This window comes from Stegostoma tigrinum, chromosome 11 (genome assembly GCF_030684315.1).
Source record: "Stegostoma tigrinum isolate sSteTig4 chromosome 11, sSteTig4.hap1, whole genome shotgun sequence".
Classification (NCBI taxonomy): domain Eukaryota; kingdom Metazoa; phylum Chordata; class Chondrichthyes; order Orectolobiformes; family Stegostomatidae; genus Stegostoma; species Stegostoma tigrinum.
The window spans coordinates 20,697,007-20,721,075 of record NC_081364.1 but is presented as its reverse complement, the minus strand read 5'-3'; the positions used below and the strand labels follow the sequence as shown (position 1 = coordinate 20,721,075).

The 24,069-nt window shown below is 43.5% G+C and overlaps 2 protein-coding genes across 6 annotated transcripts in view; one reads left to right on the top strand and one right to left on the bottom strand.

The window, feature by feature from the left end:
• cenpp (centromere protein P) overlaps positions 1-24,069 on the top strand; it is a 307,375-nt gene that overhangs the window by 234,164 nt on the left and 49,142 nt on the right. The gene's annotated exons all lie outside the window — the stretch shown is intronic.
• ecm2 (extracellular matrix protein 2, female organ and adipocyte specific) overlaps positions 3,613-24,069 on the bottom strand; it is a 53,353-nt gene continuing 32,896 nt past the window's right edge. For all 5 annotated transcript variants that reach the window (XM_048547318.2, XM_059649822.1, XM_048547320.2 and 2 more), the window contains 5 exons: positions 21,355-21,490; positions 18,966-19,123; positions 11,520-11,659; positions 10,839-11,165; positions 3,613-4,120 (listed from right to left, as the gene is read on the bottom strand). In XM_048547318.2, the coding sequence (XP_048403275.2) occupies positions 3,949-4,120; positions 10,839-11,165; positions 11,520-11,659; positions 18,966-19,123; positions 21,355-21,490 (933 nt within the window). In that variant the 3' untranslated portion in view covers positions 3,613-3,948. The remainder of the gene's footprint in view (positions 4,121-10,838; positions 11,166-11,519; positions 11,660-18,965; positions 19,124-21,354; positions 21,491-24,069) is intronic.

The window sequence follows — 24,069 nt, the reverse complement described above, 5'->3', positions numbered from 1 at the left end:
GAATGAATCACCATATCATTAATATTGGAGGGAATTGCTGAGATATCTGTGGAATCTGCCATGATCACATTTTCTGTTTGATATGTAGTGTTTAATTACAGTAGTTAACCCACATTTACATGTTCATTCAGGCTGTTGGAGATAGATTGCACATGTATTGTTGATTGTATTGCAGTTCTAATGCGTAGTAACCATGAAGTAGAATCTTCTGGCTTTATTTTCCTAACAAGGCCCCTGGATCTCACCTGGTTCAAATTAAAAGTTAGGGGTATATAATGAGATTGTAATATAATTTTGGCAGTCTATTCTGGGATCATAACAGTGTGTAACTCATTGTCCCTATATTATTGCATGAACTGTGTGAGTACATCAGAATCAAATAGGATTATACAGTCTTTAAACTGTTCACAGAAGAGATTCTCATCTTCATTGTCACTATTAGGCTGTTCTTCATCATTATCTTTGCTCTAAATGTAGGCTTCCACCTATACTTTTAAGTTCTGAATTTATTTCTTATTCAGCTCTTTTTCCTGTTCCCCTCTCTCCATTTTATCACTATCTCCCTGTCCTTGTTCTTATATGACAATTTCCATAATTCTCAATAAGTTACATCAGAAATGTTCAGTTTTCTCTGTCTCAATCTGTGTTTTCTTTGTTGTTGTTGAGTAGTTGAGTATTAAAGTAACTATTTCCTGAAGTTCATTCAAATGTTGTGGTTAACTACTTTATGTCCTGCCTGAACAGTACCTCATTTTCCGCCTGGGGACCTTGCAACCTTCCAGTCTCAATATTGAGTTCAAAGCTTTAGGACTTGAGCTCTCCCATGTCCTTATCCCAACTCCTACAACCAGGCCTTGTTATCACATCGTCTGCTATTACACAACACCCCTTGTTAGCCACTAACAGTGCACATTCACAGCTATTCACCCTCATGGTCAGATCGTTATTCATTCTTTTGTCTAACTACTGTTCTGTCCCTTTGAGCTCTATCCCCACCTATCATTTACACCTTGCCCCTCCCCACACCCTACCTTGTGCATGTAAACTGACATTTTCCTTGTTACCATCAGTTCTGAGGAAGGGTTACTCGACCCAAAACGTTAATTCTGTTTCCATTCCACAGACGCTGCCAGATCTGCTGAACTTTGCCAGCAATTTCTATGTTTGTTTATGATTTACAGTGTCCGTAGTTCTTTCAGTTCCTTTCTTTTTAATCCTTATCGACCTAATGGTCATTTCCCTCTATGTCATCAGACTTTCTATCTTCAAAAAGTCTGTTTTTCCAACGTTCCTTTATTGTTGTTACCCATTTTAGACTTCAAGGCATTTTATGACAACTGTGTTATGCTTCGCCCATTTTCTTTGGATTCAGCCCTTTGTGGAGATGGTTGGCCACTCAATTTCACTTCTAACAACACTTATGTTTGTTGTGGACTGAATGTATACATGTAACCTGTGAGAGGTGGCCACGAGCAGAATTGGTGAGCCTGTTAAGGTGGGGTGAAGCATATGAATATTAGGTATTGTCCTGGTTTATAGATTACTAGTGGTTTAGTGAGGAACTGCAGGAATTTGAGCAGTGTCTATGGCTAATATTGAAAGTTATAGGATATGGCTTGAGAAGATGTAAAGGCTGAACCTGATCATCCAAGTTAGGTCATTAACTTTCAGCTCTGCATTCAAGTGGGCAGGATAGATAAAAGCATAAGAAGTTAGGAATAGGATGAAGCCATTTGACCCCATAAACTTATTCCTACATTAAATAATACTGTGGTTCAACTTCAATGACCCTCACATGCTTGCCTCCTTCACAGATCAAAAATATGTGTAATGCAGCCTTGAATATATTCAGTGACCCAGCCTCCACTGCTATCTCATGTAAAGAATATCTTTTAATAATTCTGGGCCAATATTTTCCTCTTCAGAGAAGTGAAGCAGAGGGCAAATAATCAAGCTGGTTTTTGTTGAAGGGACCCTTGCTCCTACCTTAAAAGTAAAGTTCTGTGTGGGATATCTCATAATCACATTTGTTTTCACTGTTGATCAATTTTCCAATCAACTTGTTTAGAGATGTTGTTACACCTCGCTGGAGCAGGTGGGACGTGAACCAGGATCTGTCAGTTCAGGGGTAGGAATTTTAATTTTCATCTGAAGAAGGGTCCCTGGACCCAAAACATTAACTCTTCTTTCTCTTCACAAATACTGCCAGACCTGCTGAAATTCTCCAGCAATTTCTGTTTTTGTTCCAGATTTCCAGCAACTGCAGTTTTTCATTTTATTAATGTGGTGATCAGAAACGAGGTGGGGTGCGGTGGTAGGGGAATGATTGCTGAATGCCAAACACCTCCCTTGCCTTTGACCCCCTGAACACCTGTCCCCAACAACTCTCACCCCTTGATTCTTCCCCGAATAAGTCACTGCCTCTTTCTCTGTTCCAGGACTCCAGTGTTGCTATGCAGGCAGCAGGCTTAGCCTCCAAAGCGATGCTGCTGCGAAAAGTGGCTGCTAGCCTCTGATTGGCTGGCAGCTTCAAGCAGGATATCTTTGTCACAGGAGGTAGTGTACCAAAAGGCCTACCAGGTGACCATTTAAGTCCTTGATAGGCACTGGATCAAACAGGCTTTTTCATTGGTGGCGATGTGCATATCTCACTCATGATAATGTCTGTCTGCACACTTTAAGGGTTATGGGATAAGGCAGGAACAGGATACTGATTGTGGATGATCAGCCATGATCATAATGAATGGTGGTGCTGGCTCGAAGGGCCGAATGGCCTACTCCAGCACCTGTTGTCTATTGTCTATTTAACTGTGTAATGGAAATCCCTGCCTGTATCATTGTTTTAAATGGGAGACCTTTTATCCTAAAAATGTCCCCCTTAATGGATGTGAGTTTGCTCGCTGAGCTGGAAGGTTATTTTTCAGACGTTTCGTCACCATTCTAGGTAACATCATCAGTGAGCCTCCGACGAAGCGCTGGTGTTATATCCCGCTTTCTATTTATCTGGTTAGGTTTCCTCGGGAAACTTCGTCGGAGGCTCACTGATGATGTTACCTAGAATGGTGACGAAACGTCTGAAAATTAATCTTCCAGCTCAGCGAGCAAACTCACATCCAGAACCTCAACCTGAGCTACAAATCTTCTCAAAACTCACTGTCCCCTTTAATTCTCGGTTTCCCACAGGAGTAAACATCCTCCTAGCGTCTACCTGTAAATCCTACTCAGAATTTTTCCTGTTGTCAATTCTCATCTTTATAAATTCCAGGTACATGACTTGTTCAACCTTCCTTTATAAAATGTACTCTTCACCAGCAATTTCAATATTTGTTTCAGGTTTCCAGAATCTGCCGTTCATTGATTTATTTTCATGTTTGAGATGTACGCTGTTGTTCTGCTGCATAACGACACTACTTCATGTAAAAAATCAATTCTTGATCTTTAAGTAGATTCTCACAGTATTCTGCCATTATCTTATTAACCCATTCATATCCAATACATCAAATCTAGGGAATGATTTTCTGAACCGAACACATTGTCAGTTCCAAACATGTTTGTTCCTGACTTGTTTAATGTAATGGCATTCTACTCCACTTGTTCATAAACTTCTAAATATTCGTTGAATGAGTAGTTTTATTTCATCATACATGGCATGGTCAACAACATCTTTTAACTCTCAAATAACATCCAGTAAATTATGACATTTAATGACTAACAAATGTGATTCATTATTAAATGTCCACCTGTCTTTTGCTAATGATAGATTTATAGACATTTATTAACATAAAAACCATGAACTAGATGTAGGTTTAGTGTACTTTCTTATTGCTAGATAAGGACTGATTATTTTGTTTTGACAGGAGCACAAATAAACAACATTTAAGTCACACGTCATACAAAATCTTTGCTTCAAAACATATATGGATACAAACATTTTCGCACCGAGAATAGTTATTTTTTGATCTTTTGTGGTGTCAGTATCACGCTTGAGTATTTTTCTATACAACAAAAGGCATTTGGTGGGATTCGCCGTGTGTTAATGTAATTGTTTTCAAGATGAAGTGTTCGAATATTTGAATCACCTTGATCGTTCACTGTGCAGATGGATTCCGGTGGAACATTCCTAGTTTAAAAAAAGTTGTATTAGAGTATTATTTTAAAAATCTCCTTTAGTTCAATCAACATTTGAATATGCAGCTCATTTTTTGGATTTAAATTATCTTGTGATCAGCTGTGAGTTGGTTTGGGATTCTGTGCTTGACCTTTCAGAAACCACAACAGGTTGTTCCAAATGTATGGCATCTCCTATCCAAAATACCTACATATACATTTCTGAATCTTGATTGCTATTTCATTTAGGAATATATTGTAAAGATATATTAACATAGATGCTTTAACATGACAGAAGGGGAAAAGGGAGGGGAAAGTGCATATTTGAAATCCGATAACACATTTCTCTGAAGTGACCTAAATAGCTTCACATATATCGATTGCTTTGAGGCAGCGCACGTCTATATGCTTGCTCAGCACTGCATTTTCATGAATGTTCCTCTGAAGAAAGCGATAGACTTTTATGCCATATCACTACATCGTGGCAATTTTTTCATGCTGTCAATTTTTGTTAAAGAACTTAGCAACATGCATAGATGTTTCAGCAAGGCGTTCGATAAGATTCCCCACAGTAGACAATTGTACAAAATGCGGAGGAATGGAATTGTGGGAGATATAGCAGTTTGGATCGGAAATTGGCTTGCTGAAAGAAGACTGAGGGTGGTAGTTGATGGGAAGTGTTCATCCTGGAGACCAGTTACTAGAGGTGTACCGCAAGGGTCAGTGTTGGGTCCACTGCTGTTTGTCATTTTTATAAATGACCTGGATGAGGGCGTAGAAGGATGGGTCAGTAAATTTGCAGACGACACTAAGGTCGGTGGAGTTGTGGATAGTGACAAAAGATGCTGTAGGTTGCAGAGAGACATAGATAAGCTGCAGAGCTGGGCTGAGAGGTGGCAAATGGAGTTTAATGCGGACAAGTGTGAGGTGATGCACTTTGGTAGGAGTAACCGGAAGGCAAAGTACTAGGCTAATGATAAGATTCTTAGTAGTGTAGATGAGCAGAGAGATCTCGGTGTCCGTGTACACAGATCCTTGAAAGTTGCCACCCAGGTTGACAGGACTGTTAAGAAGGCATACAGTGTTTTAGCTTTTATTAACAGAGGGATCGAGTTCCGGAACCAAGAGGAAGCTGTACAAAATTCTGGTGCAGCCGAACTTGGAGTATTGTGTGCAGTTCTGGTCACCGCATTATAAGAAGGATGTGGAAGCTTTGGAAAGGGCGCAGAGGAGATTTACTAGGATGTTGCCTGGTATGGAGAGAAGGTCTTACGAGGAAAGGCTGAGGGACTTGAGGCTGTTTTCATTAGAGAGAAGAAGGTTGAGAGGTGACTTAACTGAGACATATAAAATAATCAGAGGGGTTAGAGAGGGTGGATAGGGAGAGCCTTTTTCCGAGGATGGTGACAGCGAGCATGAGGGGGCATAGCTTTAAATTGAGGGGTGAAAGATATAGGACAGATGTCAGAGGTAGTTTCTTTACTCAGAGAATAGTAAGGGAATGGAACACTTTGCCTGCAACGGTAGTAGATTTGCCAACTTTAGGTACATTTAAGTCGTCATTGGATAAGCATATGGACGTACGTGGAATAGTGTAGGTTAGATGGGCTTGAGATCGGTATGACAGGTCGGCACAACATCGAGGGCCGAAGGGCCTGTCCTGTGCTGTAAAGTTCTATGTTCGATGTTCTGTGTGTTCAGCTTCCCTGATGCCATTTATGCCCTAATGCATATTGGGATTGTTTTAGTGAGATTTCGGATGAATGAGGGAGGATCTCATAAACACTTATAAAATGTTAACATCACTGGACAGGGTAGATGTAGGGAGGATGTTCCCAATGGTGGGTGTGTCTAGAACCAAGGGTCACAGTCTGAGAATTCGGAGTAGACCATTTAGGATGGAGATAAGGAGATATTTCTTCACCCACAGAGTGGTGAGCCTGTGGCATTGATTACCACAGGAAGTAGTTGATGCCAAAACATTGAAGGTATTCAAGATGCAACTGGAAACTTGGGGCAAATGGGATCAAAGGTTATAGGGAGAAAGCAGGATTAGCCTATTGCGTTGGACAACCAGTCATGGTCATGAAGAATGCCAGAGCAGGCTTGAAGGGCCGAATGTCCTTCTCTTGGTCCTATCTTCTGTGTTTCTGTTTCTGTTTCTGTAACGTTGCAAGGAATGCAATCTAGGCCCTGTTGTCATTGATGTTTTTCTTAGTTTCCGTGAGGAAGTTACCTTTGATGAATTACCCTGATGCTTCTACTTCCTGCATATTTCTGATGTCTTGATACTGAAAACAATAAATGTTGGAGATCACAGCAGGTCAGACAGCATCCATGGAAAGAAAGCAAATTAACATGTTGAATCTAGATTACTCTTCATCAGAGCTGGAGTGAAGTGTGGAGGGGGCAACAGCTATGGTGTAGTTGGTTGGGGGGGGCAGGGGATGAGGCAGCAATGGGGTGTAGAATACTGGTGGAGAAAAGATTGTTGATAGTCCAGATTAAATGATCGGAGTGTGAGAATGGCAGAACAACGGTGTGTCTAACTGTAGACCTGAAAGAGAAGACAGTCCCATTAGAGTGGGAGGAGGGGTGAAAGGGCATAGTGACAGAGAATGTAACAAATAAAACTAAAAGAAAGGGAACAAATGAGAGTTGAAAATTTGAAGACTCAATATTTTAAGCCCAGAAGGCTCTAAAGTGCCTCGTCTGAAGATGAGATGTTGTTTCTTCAGATTGCGCTGATTCACTGGAGCTTTGCAGCATGCTGAGGACAGAAGAGTGGGCATGCGAGCAAAACACTGTGTTGAAATGACCAGCAAGGGGAAGATCAGGGTCATGCTTGTGCACAAACTGGAGGTGTTCTGGATGGCAGTCATCCAGTCTGCGTTTGGTTTCTCCAATGTAGAGTAGGCAACATTGGGTGCAGGGAACACAATACACAAGATTGGAGGAGGTACGGGCGAAATGCTGCTTCACCTGGAAAGACTGTCTTCTGAGTCTTTGGGTAGTAAATGTATAGATGATATATTTATTACAATTGAAGCTACAGGCGCATGTAGGAATTTTTCTTAAGCACCTGGTTGCGATTCAACCCATGCTGATATTCACCTTTGAAATGGAACAGACTAAAGAGCTCCATTTTGTCAATGTGCTGTTTGAGAAATCTGAAAATGTGTTCTCTACTTTAGGCATGCTGAAACGTACCTTTACAGATATACATGTTGGATTCCAACAGCTCTGTAAGACTGGCTGAGTTATCTTGTAAATTGGCATCCAAACCATTAGCTCACCATGTAAACTCAGGCCAAAATGGGGCCCATCAAAGCTAACCTGTAGGATAATGACTGTCTCAATCGCAACCTTTTTAACTGTATTATATTTACTCGTGAACGGGCTTAAAGCCACCACTTTTGGGTCTGAGGAAATGTGAAAAAACTTGGCAGATGGAATATGATGTGAGAAACTGTGAGATTATGCATTTTGGCAGAAGAAATAGGGTTAAAGAATATTATTTAAGTTGAGAAAGACTGCTAAAAGAAACAGAGGGTCTTGGGAGTCATCATCCATGAATCACAGAAGACGAGCATCAAAATTCATCAGGAAATAGGGAAGGCAAATGGAATGTTGACCTTTATCTTAAAGGGAATGAAATATAAAAGTAATGAAGTTTTGCTAAAATTGAACAAGGCAGTCGTCAGATTACAGCTGGAACACTGAACAATTTTGTGCTATAATGTTTTGGAGTAGATTTGTAGCTCGGGTTGTGGGTGTTCAGATTGGTTGGCTCGCCGAGCTGGTTTATTGTTCCGCAGACGTTTCATTACCATGCTGGGTAACATTCTCAGTACAGCCTCTGATGAAGTGACAGTGTGTTTTCCCACCTGGTTTTTAAACGCTGGATTGCCTCACTTCTGGTTTCCTTCGTAGTGGAGCATATATGGGTTCGAGTTCTGTGTGTTTACTAATAGCATACTTCGTGGAGTTTCAGGCTTCTAGATATTCTTGTGCCTGTCTCTGTTTAGCGTGTGCCAGGATTTTGGTGTTGTCCCAGTCGAATTGGTGGTTCTCCTTGTCCACGTGGATTGAGATGAGTGAGTATTGGTCGTGTCGTTTCGTCACCCCTTGGTGTTCGTATACGCTTGTTGTTAGTTTCCTTCCTGTTTGTCCACTGTAGTGCTTCTCACATTCTCTGCAGGGTATCTTGTAGATGGCATTGGTCCTGTCCATAGCAGGGAGTGGGTCTTTAGTTTGGGTGAGCAATTGTCATAGGGTTGATGTGGGCTTGTGTGCGCCACTCTGATGCCCAGCAGTCGTAGGAGTCTTGTGGTCAGTTCTGATGTGTTCCTGATGTTGGGTAGTGTGATGAGTGTGTCGGGGCGTGTAATATCTTCCTGATGTTGTTCATATAGGCATCTCCTGACGCAGTTTTTTGAATATCCATCATCCTTGAAAACCTGGAAGAGGTATTCTTCTTCCTGTTGGCGTAGTTCTGTGTTGCTGCAGTGTGTTGCTGCCCATTTAAATAGTGTCCGCACACAGCTTCATTTGTGTGTGCTGGGATGGTTACTGTTGAAGTTCAGTACCTGTTCCATGTGTGTGGATTCTCTGTGTACTTTCGTTTGGAGTTCCCCATTTGTCTTGCGCTCTACCATGACATCCAGGAATAGGAGTTGTTTGTTCTTCTCCTCCTCTCTGGTGAATTTTATTCTGGTGAGGGTGTTGTTTATAAATTTGTTTGTCTCCAGACTCATAGCAGAGACAGTGATGCAACGACTAGATAGGATGGCCCTTCTGCTAATTTAACCAAAACAATGGATATCCCACATGGATGACACCTTTGTCATCATTAAATGGACCAAACTAGAGAAGGCACACAAACTTAAAAACAACACCTTCACCGGAATAAAATTCACCAGAGAGGAGGAGAAGAACAAACAGCTCCCATTCCTGGATGTCATGGTAGAGCGCAAGACAAATGGGGAAACTCCAGAAGAAAGTACACAGAAATGCCACATACACAGACCAAGTACTGAACTTCAACAGTAACCACCCCAAACATACAAACAAAACTGCATGCGAGCACTATTTAAAAAGGCAGCAACACAGAACTACACCAAGAGGAAGAAAAATACCTCTTCCAGATTTACAAGGATAATAGATATCCAAAAAACTTGGTCAGAAGATGCCTACACGAACAACATCAGGAAGATATTACACGCCCCGAAACACTCATCACACTACCCTACATCAGGAGCACATCGGAACTGACCACAAGACTCCTACGACCACTGAGCATCAGAGTAGCACACAAGCCCACATCAACCCTACCACACTGCTCACTCGAACTAAAGACCCACTCCCCACCATGGACAGGACCAGTGTCATCTACAAGATACCCTGCAGAGACCGTGAGAAACACTACATTGGACAAACAGGAAGGAAACTAACCAGTGTACATGAACACCAACTGGCTACAAGAAGACATGACCAATACTGACTCATCTCAATCCACATGGACAAGTAGAACCACCAATTCGATTGGGACAAGCTAAGCAGAGGCAGGCAAGGGAATTCCTAGAAGTCTGGCACTCCACGAAGTATGCTATTAATAAACATACAGTCCTCGACCTCATTTACACTCCACTATGGAGGAAAACCAGGCGTGAGGCAATCCAGCTCAACAGACTCCAGAGTTTAAAAGCCAGGTGGGAAAACACACAGACGTTTCATCGGAGGCTGCACGGAGGATGTTACCCAGCATGGTAATGAAACGTCTGCAAAACAACAAACCAGCTCGGCGAGCCAACCAACCTCAATTTTGTGCCAGTTAACAAGGGAAAGATTTACTGGCATTGGAGGCAGTCTGGAGAAGGTTCACCAGGCTGATGCCAAGTATGAAGGGACTGTTTTATGAAAAGTGGTTAAGTGAATTGATCTTGTACTCAGAAGAATGACAGGTGACCTTAATGGAACATAAAAAATTCTTAGGGGACTTAACAGGATAGATGCAGAAAGGTTGTTTCCCCTTGTGGGAGAGTCAGGATCAGAGGGCATAATCTCAGAATAAGGGGTGACATATTTAAGACAGGGAGGTGAGAGGCATTTCTTCTGTAAGTGTGACCTCAAGTACATTCAAGTATAAACAGATTTTTAATCAGTAAATGAATCAAGGGCAATGGAGCAAAAACAGGGAAGTGGATTTGAAGATTTTCAGATCAATCATGATCTTATTGAATGGCCTGCTTGTGCTGTTATGTCTGATCGTGTTAAGTGCAAGGTCAAAGTTTGGACCACAAGAATCTGTCTCTTTTGCAATACTCAATTTGAACAGCCATAATCGTTCTTATAAAGGCAAACGTGGCAAACATTTTGGCCAGAGTAAGATCCTGAAAGCAGTACTGATGTGAATAACTAATAAGTGAGTCCATTTTTTTTGATGTTGGTTGAGGAAGGGTTATTTGTCAGCACACACAATATTAACCTCCACTTTGAAAAGTACCATAGGATCTTTAAAATGCACATCAACGGCCTGACTATTCAGTGACTTGCTTGATGCTCCACGCTTCTGACTGCTCTTTGGTATTTGCTGGATTGCATGGTCAGTTCCTGGCGTAAGGCTTAAACTGCAACCTTCTGACTGAGGTATATTTTTCATTATCTGCATTTTAGTTTACCCAAGAAAAACAGACTTATTACCAATAGTATCTTGAACATTTTTCCATTACCTGATTAAGTTATCATTGAGTCTCAGAAAGTGAAGTGCCTTCATTTCAGCAATTCCAGTAGGAATTTTTTTCAACATATTGTGATCCAAAAACAGTTCTCTCATAGTATTGTAGGTGCCAAAGAAAGAAACTGGGTCAATTCCATTGCTGGTTAATTTGTTGAAAGATAGGTATAAAAATTCTAATCCTGGTTCCATGTGAGCAAATACAAAGCCTGGAATTTGCTCAATCTGGTTATGAACAAGTATAAGATAAAGCAGACCTTTGGGTAGTAATGATGGAACTTGAATTATCTTGTTGTGTGAGAGGTCGAGATATTCTAGGTTCCTAGACGATAAAAAGGAATTTTTAATAGACCTTAAATACAATTTGTGAAACATTACACCCTTCTACAAAATATAGAAAATTATAACTTAGATGAAAAACTAAATTAGTACGTGCTGATTACAGATGAATCATCTCTCACTGTGTCAATAAGAAAGGTATATTAGCGTTTATATAGAATTAATACGATTTATTGATTTCATTTCAATTATTTTACTTGGTGTTAAAAAGAATTACAAGTTCATAACTGAATATTAAGTTGTCTAGATTTGACAAATAGAAACTGTAAACGTATAGGATGCACGTTTTGACTTCAGTCAATGGTTGCAAATATTTAATAATTATCAAATTACTCACTTGAGTTTTATCCAAGCAAATGGTGCTATCCTGGTTTCATCAAGCTTGTTATTCCTGAGAACCATCACATTCAAATTGGTAGTCCTATTCAAACTAACTTCAGATATTTCTTCAATTTCATTGTCTTCAAGGTAAAGCTCCTGTTTTTAATTTAAAAACTCACTTGATACTATGTAAGGTCCATTTGTATGGTGCATCATTGGTACTCCTTTGTATATTTAAAAAAAAACTAAAAAAAACTTTGGATGCTGGAAATCAGAAACAAAATTAGAAATTGTATCTGTGGGGAGAAAGCAACGTTAATGTTTCAGGTCCAGTGAGCCTTATTCAGAACATGTTAAACTTTGTCTGGCATTTAATAAGATCATGGCTGATCTGCTTGTGTCTTAAATTCCACATTCCCACATTATATCATATTATAATGGAAAATGCTGGAAATATTCAGCAAGTTGAACAGAAACCGTGAGCGGGAAGTTGTCTTATCAATGAAATTTTATGTGCAGGCGGCCTTATTTAACCACCCAACCTGCAGACCCTGCCCAAAAGGTGGGGGAAGAGAACAAATTGAGGACGGCCTGCAAGGTGAACAGTTTGGGGATGGAGTATCATATGGGGCAAGAGCCTCTGTTCAATGCAGGGTCCTAGAAATGGAGGTTAAAATAGTATCAGAGATAATGGGAACTGCAGATGCTGGAGATTCCAAGATAATAAAATGTGAGGCTGGATGAACACAGCAGGCCAAGCAGCATCTCAGGAGCACAAAAGCTGACGTTTCGGGCCTAGACCCTTCATCAGAGAGGGGGATGGGGGGAGGGAACTGGAATAAATAGGGAGAGAGGGGGAGGCGGACCGAAGATGGAGAGTAAAGAAGATAGGTGGAGAGAGTGTAGGTGGGGAGGTAGGGAGGGGATAGGTCAGTCCAGGGAAGACGGACAGGTCAAGGAGGTGGGATGAGGTTAGTAGGTAGCGGGGGGTGCGGCTTGGGGTGGGAGGAAGGGATGGGTGAGAGGAAGAACCGGTTAGGGAGGCAGAGACAGGTTGGACTGGTTTTGGGATGCAGTGGGTGGGGGGGAAGAGCTGGGCTGGTTGTGTGGTGCAGTGGGGGGAGGGGACGAACTGGGCTGGTTGAGGGATGCAGTAGGGGAAGGGGAGATTTTGAAACTGGTGAAGTCCACATTGATACCATATGGCTGCAGGGTTCCCAGGCGGACTATGAGTTGCTGTTCCTGCAACCTTCGGGTGGCATCATTGTGGCAGTGCAGGAGGCCCATGATGGACATGTCATCAAGAGAATGGGAGGGGGAGTGGAAATGGTTTGCGACTGGGAGGTGCAGTTGTTTTTTGCGAACTGAGCGGAGGTGTTCTGCAAAGCGGCCCCCAAGCCTCCGCTTGGTTTCCCCAATGTAGAGGAAGCCGCACCGGGTACAGTGGATGCAGTATACCACATTGGTAGATGTGCAGGTGAACCTCTGCTTGATGTGGAATGTCATCTTGGGGCCTGGGATGGGGGTGAGGGAGGAGGTGTGGGGACAAGTGTAGCATTTCCTGCGGTTGCAGGAGAAGGTGCCGGGTGTGGTGGGGTTTGAGGGCAGTGTGGAGCGAACAAGGGAGTCACGGAGAGAGTGTTCTCTCCGGAAAGCAGACAGGGGAGGGGATGGAAAAATGTCTTGGGTGGTGGGGTCGGATTATAAATGGCGGAAGTGTCGGAGGATAATGCGTTGTATCCGGAGGTTGGTAGGGTGGTGTGTGAGAACGAGGGGGATCCTCTTGGGGCGGTTGTGGCGGGGGCGGGGTGTGAGGGATGTGTCGCGGGAAATGCGGGAGACGCGGTCAAGGGCGTTCTCGATCACCGTGGGGGGAAAGTTGCGGTCCTTAAAGAACTTGGACATCTGGGATGTGCAGGAGTGGAATGTCTTGTCGTGGGAGCAGATGCGGCAGAGGCGGAGGAATTGGGAATAGGGGATGGAATTTTTGCAGGAGGGTGGGTGGGAGGAGGTGTATTCTAGGTAGCTGTGGGAGTCGGTGGGCTTGAAGTGGACATCAGTTACAAGCTGGTTGCCTGAGATGGAGACTGAGAGGCCCAGGAAGGTGAGGGATGTGCTGGAGATGGCCCAGGTGAACTGAAGGTTGGGGTGGAAGGTGTTGGTGAAGTGGATGAACTGTTCGAGCTCCTCTGGGGAGCAAGAGGCGGCGCCGATACAGTCATCAATGTACCGGAGGAAGAGGTGGGGTTTGGGGCCTGTGTAGGTGCGGAAGAGGGACTGTTCCACGTAACCTACAAAGAGGCAGGCATAGCTGGGGCCCATGCGGGTGCCCATGGCCACCCCCTTAGTCTGTAGGAAGTGGGAGGAGTCAAAAGAGAAGTTGTTGAGTGTGAGGACGAGTTCAGCTAGGCGGATTCACAGCCTCCAACCTCATTGTTCCCCAACCCCGCACGGCCCGTTTCTATCTCCTTCCCAAAATCCACAAACCTGCCTGCCCTGGTCGACCCATCGTCTCAGCCTGCTCCTGCCCCACCGAACTCATCTCCACCTGTCTGGACTCCATTTTCTCCCCTTTGGTCCAGGAACTCCCCACCTACGTCCGTGACACCACCCACGCCCTCCACCTCCTCCAGGACTTCCAATTCCCTGGCCCCCAACACCTCATATTCACCATGGACGTCCAGTCCCTGTACACCTGCATTCCGCATGGAGATGGCCTCAAGGCCCTCCGCTTCTTCCTGTCCCGCAGGCCCGACCAGTCCCCCTCCACCGACACTCTCATCCGCCTAGCTGAACTCGTCCTCACACTCAACAACTTCTCTTTTGACTCCTCCCACTTCCTACAGACTAAGGGGGTGGCCATGGGCACCCGCATGGGCCCCAGCTATGCCTGCCTCTTTGTAGGTTACGTGGAACAGTCCCTCTTCCGCACCTACACAGGCCCCAAACCCCACCTCTTCCTCCGGTACATTGATGACTGTATCGGCGCCGCCTCTTGCTCCCCAGAGGAGCTCGAACAGTTCATCCACTTCACCAACACCTTCCACCCCAACCTTCAGTTCACCTGGGCCATCTCCAGCACATCCCTCACCTTCCTGGACCTCTCAGTCTCCATCTCAGGCAACCAGCTTGTAACTGATGTCCACTTCAAGCCCACCGACTCCCACAGCTACCTAGAATACACCTCCTCCCACCCACCCTCCTGCAAAAATTCCATCCCCTATTCCCAATTCCTCCGCCTCCGCCGCATCTGCTCCCACGACAAGACATTCCACTCCCGCACATCCCAGATGTCCAAGTTCTTTAAGGACCGCAACTTTCCCCCCACGGTGATCGAGAACGCCCTTGACCGCGTCTCCCGCATTTCCTGCGACACATCCCTCACACCCCGCCCCCGCCACAACCGCCCCAAGAGGATCCCCCTCGTTCTCACACACCACCCTACCAACCTCCGGATACAACGCATTATCCTCCGACACTTCCGCCATTTACAATCCGACCCCACCACCCAAGACATTTTTCCATCCCCTCCCCTGTCTGCTTTCCAGAGAGACCACTCTCTCCGTGACTCCCTTGTTCGCTCCACACTGCCCTCCAACCCCACCACACCCGGCACCTTCCCCTGCAACCGCAGGAAATGCTACACTTGTCCCCACACCTCCTCCCTCACCCCCATCCCAGGCCCCAAGATGACATTCCACATCAAGCAGAGGTTCACCTGCACATCTGCCAATGTGGTATACTGCATCCACTGTACCCGGTGCGGCTTCCTCTACATTGGGGAAACCAAGCGGAGGCTTGGGGACCGCTTTGCAGAACACCTCCGCTCAGTTCGCAAAAAACAACTGCACCTCCCAGTCGCAAACCATTTCCACTCCCCCTCCCATTCTCTTGATGACATGTCCATCATAGGCCTCCTGCACTGCCACAATGATGCCACCCGAAGGTTGCAGGAACAGCAACTCATATTCCGCCGGGGAACCCTGCAGCCATATGGTATCAATGTGGACTTCACCAGTTTCAAAATCTCCCCTTCCCCTACTGCATCCCTCAACCAGCCCAGTTCGTCCCCTCCCCCCACTGCACCACACAACCAGCCCAGCTCTTCCCCCCCACCCACTGCATCCCAAAACCAGTCCAACCTGTCTCTGCCTCCCTAACCGGTTCTTCCTCTCACCCATCCCTTCCTCCCACCCCAAGCCGCACCCCCCGCTACCTACTAACCTCATCCCACCTCCTTGACCTGTCCGTCTTCCCTGGACTGACCTATCCCCTCCCTACCTCCCCACCTACACTCTCTCCACCTATCTTCTTTACTCTCCATCTTCGGTCCGCCTCCCCCTCTCTCCCTATTTATTCCAGTTCCCTCCCCCCATCCCCCTCTCTGATGAAGGGTCTAGGCCCGAAACGTCAGCTTTTGTGCTCCTGAGATGCTGCTTGGCCTGCTGTGTTCATCCAGCCTCACATTTTATTATCCTAGAAATGGAGGGTTCATTTGTAAAAGGTTTGTCATGTGCAATCGACACTTCACACCACTGGTAAAATACAGTGACAATAGGAAGAGGATCTTAAGTTCCCATATCTGACCAGGGAAGGGCCTCAAGTGATCCAAGCAGTCCACCCAACTCCTTGCATTCAACTGTTAAAATACCAGTAGAGACACATAGGTGACAAGTACAGCATTGCTGTCATGGCACCTAATTTGGATCTTAGGACTAGACTTGCTTTAATGCCACATCTACGCAAATGAATACAGTTAAACATGTATTAGTTGATGCTTATTGCACCATCTTAGATACATGGTCCTTGGTACATCTTCTTCAGTTACAGTTCTTGAAAAATAGAGAGGTAAGAAGTCCAACATTGCAGATTTTAGGAATAAATTATTAAATGGAGAAAACAATATTCAGTACAACGCTCTTCCAACCCAGTCCATACTGGCATATCACCTCCTGTTCACACAGGGCCTTGAATCTCAACCATGCCAGGCTTCACAAAGCCTTTATAGCCTCAAGCTCTCCTCCCACCATTTGTGAGCCCACTTCCAGAAGGACAGTAAAATTCTACTCAGCATTTCAGGTCGATGACTTTTCATCAGGAATGGAAAACATAGAGATGTAGTAAGTTTTGAAAAAGCACTGAAGCATAGTAAAGGAGTTGTGGGTAAGAGGAAGGAAAGAACAAAAGGAAAAATCTGTCAGGATGGAAAGCAAAAGAAATGTAATGGTGAAAGGGGATGATGATGATGATGATGCAAGATAAAATAAACAGTGATAGTGAGACAAATAAGGAGATAAGTGGTGGATTTGTAAATGACAAGATCAGAATAAAATCCAACCTTTTAAAGAAACAAAAGATGGATCCATAAAAACTGTAAGTAGCAAAGTTAGCAGTATCTGTTATCTGCAAAATGGTTCTACTGATTATAAATTAAAATTAGAATCATAGAGCCATACTGTATGGGAACAGACCCTTCAGCCCAATTAGTCCACGATGACCATGTTTTCTAAACTGAAACTAGTACCATTTGCCTGCATTTGGCTCATGTCAATCTAAACCTTTCCAATCCATGTACCTGTCCAAATGTCTTTTAAATATCGTAATTGTACTCACCTTTACCATTTCCCCTGGCAGCTCAATCCACGTACGTACGACCTAATTGTGTGAAAATGTTGCCCCTCTCAACTTAAACCTATGCTGTCTGGTTTTGGACTCCCCTTTCCTGGGGAAAAGACCTTGGCCATTCACCCATCTACGCCCTTCATAATTTTATAAACCTCTAAAAGGTCACTATTCAGCCTCCTATGCTCCAAGGGAAGAAGTTGCAGCATATCCTGCTTCTCCTTATAACTCAAACCCTCTAGTCTTGGTAACATCCTTGTAAATCTTTATTGCACCCTTTCCAGTTTAATAACATTCTTCCTATAGCAGGTTGACCGGAATTGTACACAGTACTCCAAATGTGACCTTTCCAGTATCTGTACAGCCATAAATATGACATCACAACCCTTGTATCAATGCTCTGACTGAGGAAGGTAAGCATGCCAAACATCATCTTCACCACCCTGTCTTCCTGTGTTGCCATTTTCAAGGAATTCTTTACCTGCACTCATATATCTCTCTGTTTGACAACAATGCTCAGGGCCCTACCTCTAACTTTGTAATTCCTGCCCTGATTTGACTCCCCAAAATGCAACACTTTGCATTTATCCCAATTGAAATCCATCTGACATTCCTCGGCCCACTGGCCCAATTGATCAAGACCCTATTGCGCTCTTCGTTAACCTTTCTCACAGTACGTTACACCATCAATTTTAGTGTCAGCCACACACTTACAACCATGTCTCCTGTATTCTCATCCAAATTGTTTATAGAAATGACCAACAACAGTGGACCCAGCACTGATTCTTGCACCACACCATCGCTGGCCACAGGCCTCCAGTCTGAACACCAGCCCTCTACCACTACCCTCTGTGTCCTACTGTCAAACCAATTTTGTATCCAATTGGTTAGCTGTCCCTGGTTGCATGTGATGTAACCTTACTAACCAGTCTACCCTGCAGAAGCTTGTTGAAGGTCTTGCTAAAATCCATGTAGACAGTGTCTACCACTCTATCTTCGTCAATCATCTTGGTAATTTCTTCAAAAAACTTGTCAAGTTTGTGAGAAACAATTTCCCATGTACAAAAACATGCTGACTATCCTTAATCAGCTCTTGCCATTCCACATGTATGTAGTTCCTGTTTCCCAGAATCCGCTCCAACAACTTATGTCACGGCGTCCTGCAATTTCTTCTCTGACTTCCCAGAATGTCATGGGATGCACTTGATCAGGTCCTGGGGATTTACCTGCTTATTTTCTGAATTAATGTCCAGGTGGTATAAATTTATCAATTTTGTCAAGCAAATCCTACATGTACAGCTAGGCTCATTAAAATTTACTGAAGTTTTGTTTCTGTCTTAAATTGATCTTAAAATCTGGGTCTTGATTAGATTCCCTACAGTGTGGAAAAAGGCTCTTTAGCCCAACAAGTCCACACCACCCCTTGAAGCATCCCACCCAGACCCATCCCCCTATAACCCACACACCCCTGAACACTACGGGCAATTTAGCATGGCCAATCCACCTAATCTGAACATCTTTGGACTGTGGGAGGAAACCGGAGCACCCGGAGGAAACCCATGCAGGCACAGGGAGAATGTGCAAACTCCACACAGTCGACTGAGACTGGAATTGAACCTGGGTCCCTGGTGCTGTGAGGCTGCAGTGCTAACCACTGAGCCACCGTGCCATCTTCAGTAGTATGGTTGGCATTCTCAGTGGCTAATTCTTACACTTCAATTTTCTATCTGTGAATTCGGTACACAGGCACATAAGTACACAAAGGTATGTTTTTAAATATAGAATCTGAAAGGCGGTCAATAGTCAGTTGAAAGTGACAAAGATAAAAGTTTATCTTTACCTCTATGGAGGGAGGAAGACCTTGTGGTAAGGTTCTAAATTTATTCTTTCCCAGTCGTAAGTAAGTGAGTCGCTTAAGAGGTCTAAAGACCAATGGTTGTACATTGCTTTCACTGAGTTTATTACCTTCCAGTTCCAGATTGACTATTTTATTTAGACCTGTTGAATTTTGAAAGAAAATTGATTGATCATACACATTAACTGTGTTATTCATAAGTTGTCAATAACATTAAATATAACATGTGACAATAATCTACATTATAGTGAAAATTTTGGTTTTAAAGTATTGGCCCAGATTTTCTGATAGACAGTTGCTATTCCAGCATTGATGTCCAGCACCTTGAGAATCTCCATCATAGCAGACTCCGAAGTAATTGCCCAAGAAATTAAAAAGACTACAAGGGCAATTGCTATATACATACAAGCCTCTGAAAGTCTTCACTTTAAGCAGAGAATTCAGATAGCTCTGATGAAATTAAGTAAATAGCTATTTTAGAAAAGGTAGGCTATCAAGTTCATAGTCTAACTCCTGAGTACCTAGTCAACTGATCCCACTCCAGCCAACCATAATCGGGATGTAGATTCTACCCCCTTCACCTACTGTGGACCAAACCAACATTCCCCCATCCAGATGCACTCAACCTTCAATTGCTGCAAACTTGAACCCCTTTCACCCCAGGACCATACCCAAATCGCGCACTCCCCACGCCCCCACCACATTCCAGTCTCAAACCACCGCTGCACCCACTCCAGACCTGACCATTCCCCCCTTCAGTTTGCCCACTATGGATCTGGGGCCATCTTGGCCCCACTCTGATCAGTCTCTGCCCCTCCTGACCATTCTCAGGACCAGCATCGCCTCTAGTTTTCTTACAGGCCTCCAAGTCCCATGTGTGACAGTAACTTCCAGACCCAGAAACTAGTGTCTGTATTCTCCCATCTACCCTGACCTTGCCCAAAATTTCTGTGCATCATGCTAGCTGCATCACATACCAGGCCGACTTGCCACCTTGCACTCTGGCACCATACCCACCTGACAACTTAACTCCCTACTCGCCTGGCACACTATCATCCCAGCATTCTAATGTTGTACTTACTTTATGTATTTAACACTTGAAAGCGATTGATAAAGACTCTATATGTGTTGTCTGTGGCTCTGAATCTTCAAATTTTAGAGCAGCAGACAACAATGGTTTGCCTTTCCCTTACAGTTGTACACTACAGCAAAACTGTGAGAATGGAAGTACAACTTCACAGTTCTAAGTAAGCCCTGATAGGAATCTCCTGTCAGAAATGCAGAACTCTCTCCTTTCATAAAACAGAAGGTTGGAATAGCAAGCTGCATGAGATAACCACTCCTTGGAAAATTCAGAACAATATGTGATGCTTACAGTGTCATCTACCTGAAGTTTAAAAATACTATCCTGCTACTGGAAATATATTGAACTAAGGAATGCATGATAGTATTTCTTTGTCCTTAACAGAAATTTATTGAGCATAACCCAAAATATCCTTCAAGAGAACTTGCTAATTTTTTCAAAAATATAAAACAAGAAAGCAACTCATCTGTGAGGGAGTAGGAATTGCCAGTGCTGGAGTCTGAGATAACAAGGTGTAGAGCTGGATGAACACAGCAGGCCAAGCAGCATCAGAGAAGCAGGAAAGCTGACGTTTCGGGTCTGGACCCTTCTGAAAAGTCCCGACCCGAAACATCAGCTTTCCTGCTCCTCTGATGTTGCCTGGCCTGCTGTGTTTATCCAGCTCTACACCTTGTTAGCTCATCTTCTGTATTTTGTCTTGAAATGCAAAATTATTGTCGTAGAATTCTTCTGCTTTAATTTTGATGCAGTGGTTGTAAAGTACGCAATTATATTAAACACGTTTCTGTGGTGCTAGATACACCAAGCCTCTCATTTCGCTCAGATGCATATTTTTGTTCAGCAGACTTTTGTCTGAAATCAGCCAAACAAACATATAAAAAGAAATTTTAATCATAAATTATGTCCACAACAAACTGTGGCTGAATGATCTCTTGCATAGTTTTAAAAGAAAAATTGCACGACAAGCTCACCAAGCCTCTTGATAAAATTAATCTGTTGGGTGATTCTGCTAATTATGTACATTTGTAGAAAATGCAGGGATACCAGAAGACATGTTTTAAAAGCTTTTGAATCTATGTCTCTCAATATACTAGGAAATTAACTATTGAACACCAATACAATTACTAAAAGGAAAGTAATTTTTACTAATTTAAAATCAGATTATTCACACAGTGTTAATTAGAGGCTCTGACTTTAAATAAGTTTTTTTTGTGGCAGCCATGTTTTTGGTTGTATTAGTTAAACTTCGCCAAATCTCTTCTAACATATATTTAAAACAAAAAAAAATACCCTGGAAAGCTTCTTCATCCAGTCGTTGAAGTAGGTTGTCATTTACTTTTAGTTCGACAAGTTTTCGAGGGAGTTGAGGAGGAATCTGGACCAACAAATTTTGATCCATGTATAGGCGTTCCAGTTTTTTTAATCCCTGAAAAAGAAGCATGCCTCCTATTTTGAAAGGAACAACTTTTTACAATTTAAATAAAGCACAGATATTGTCATTACACATCTATATTTCATGGGATTCAATAGAAGACATAAAAAGAATTGTTAATGTTTCAACCAAAATTTGTGTAATCAATCATTATGCTTTTAAATACTAGATTCTAAATTCATGAATCACTTCAAATATTTTGCCATTTATTGGATAATGCAGGTTTTAGCTTTGTTATATTCGCTCATGATATGTGGGCATTGCTGGCTGTCCAACATTTGTTGCCCATCCATGGTGCCCTTGGGAAGGTGGTGGTGAGCTGTCTTTTTAAACTGCTGCAGTCTGCATGCTGTAATTTGACCTACAATGCCCTCAGCGAGCAAATTCCAGGGTTTTGACCCAGTGCCAGTGAAGAAATGATTATATATTTCCAAGTCAGAATGGTGAGTGGCTTCGAGGAGAACTTGCAAGGGTGGTGTTCCCACATAAATGCTGCCCTTAACTTTCTAGATGGAAGTAGCCGTAGGTTTGGAAGATGCTGTTTAAGGATCTTTGATGAATTTCTGTAATGCATCTTGTAGATTTTGCAGACTGCCACAACTGAATGTTGGAGTGGAGGGAGTGGATGCTTGGATCTGGTGCCAGTCAGGCAGGCTGCTTTGTCTTGGATGGTGTTAAGCTTCGTGAGTGCTGTTGGAGCTGCATCCATTCAGGCAAGTGAGGAGTATTCTATCACGTTCCTCACATGTGCCTTGCAGATGGTGGACAGGCTCTGGGGAGTTAGGAGGTGAATTACTTTCTGCAGTATTCCTAGCCTTTGACCTGTTCTTGTGGTCACTATGTTTATGTGACAAGTGCAGTTTGAGTTTGTGGTCAATGGTATTCTGATAGTTAAGGATTCAGTGATGAGAACGCTAATGGCTTTCAAGGGATGGTGATCAGATTGTCTCTCATTGGAGATGGTCATTGCCTGGTATTTATGTGGTGCGAATGTTTCTCGCTACTTGTCAGCCCAAAAATGGATATTGTCCAGATCTTAACTTGAACACAATCTGCTTCACAATCTGAGGAGTCATGAATCATGCTGAACATTGTGCAATCATTGGCAAACTTCCAAAAAGGGAAGGTCATTGATGAAGCTGCTGAGGATGTTTATGCCTACGACAATATTCTGATGAGTTCCTGCAGAGATGTCCTAGAGCTGAGATGACTGACCTCCAATAACCACAGTCAGCTTCCTATGTGCCATGAATGACTCCAACCAGTGGAGAGTCATACCCATTGATTTAAGTTTTGGTAAGGTACTTTGATGCTATACTCAGGTGAATGTGGCCTTGATGCCAAAAACTGTCAGTCTCACCTTTCTTCTAGAATTCTAGAAGGTCTTTTGACAACGTTTGAATCAAGTCTGGTTGAGTGGCCTTGGCAGAACGCAAAGTGGACATCATTGAGCAAGTTGTTGCTGAGCAAGTGCTGCTTGATAGCACGGTTGATGACACCTTCCATCACTTTTTTAATATTCGGAGTAGACTGATGGGCTGGTAATTGGCTGGGTTCAATTTGTCCTGCTTTTTTGTGTACAGGTCATACTTGGACAATTTTCCACATTGTCATGTAGATGCCACTGTTATAACTGTACTGGAATATCGTGGCTAGGTGAGCAGCACGTTCTGGAGCACAAGTTTTCAGTACTGTTGCAGGAATGTTGTCAGGGCCCATCATATCCAGTGTCTGCAACTGTTTCTTGATATCACATGGAATGAATCACTTTAGCTGAATACAGATATCTGTAATGCTCGGGACCACTGGAGGAGGCCGAGATGTATCATTCACTTGACACTTCAGGCTGAAGATTACTATGAATGTTTCAGCCTTACCTTTCCACTGTGTTGAGCTCTTCCATCATTGAGGATGGGGATATTTGTGGAGCCTTCTCCTCCAATCACTTGTTGAATTGTCCACCAGCATTCACAACTGGATGTAGCAGAGCTGCAGATCTTAGATCAGATCTATTGTACGTGGGATTGCTTAGCTCTGCTTATCATTTTCTGCATGTGATGTTTGGCATGCAAGTAGTCCTGTTTGGTAGCTTCACCAGGTTGGTACTTCATTTTCAGGTATGTCTGGTGCTGTTCCTGGCATGCTCTTTCGCAATGTCCATGGAAACAGGATTAAGCCCCTGACTTGATGGTAATAATTGAATGGGGGATATGCATGTCATGAGGTTGCACATTGTGCTGGAGTACAATCTGCTGTTGTTAATGGCCCACAACATTTCATGGATGCCCAGTCTTGACTTGCTAGATCTGTCGAAATCTGTCCCATTTAGCACAGTGATAATGTACACAATATTACAGAGGGTATTCTCAAAGTGAAGGTGACACATCATCTCCACAAGGACTGTGCAATGGTCAGGCTTATCTACTGTTATGGACAGATGTATCTGCAGCCAGCCGATAGGTGAGCTTGAGATCAGGTATATTATTCCCTCTTGTTGGTTCCCTCACCAATTGCCGCAGACCCAACCTAGCAGCTATGTCCTCTTGGACTCACCCAGTTCAATCAGTAGTGTT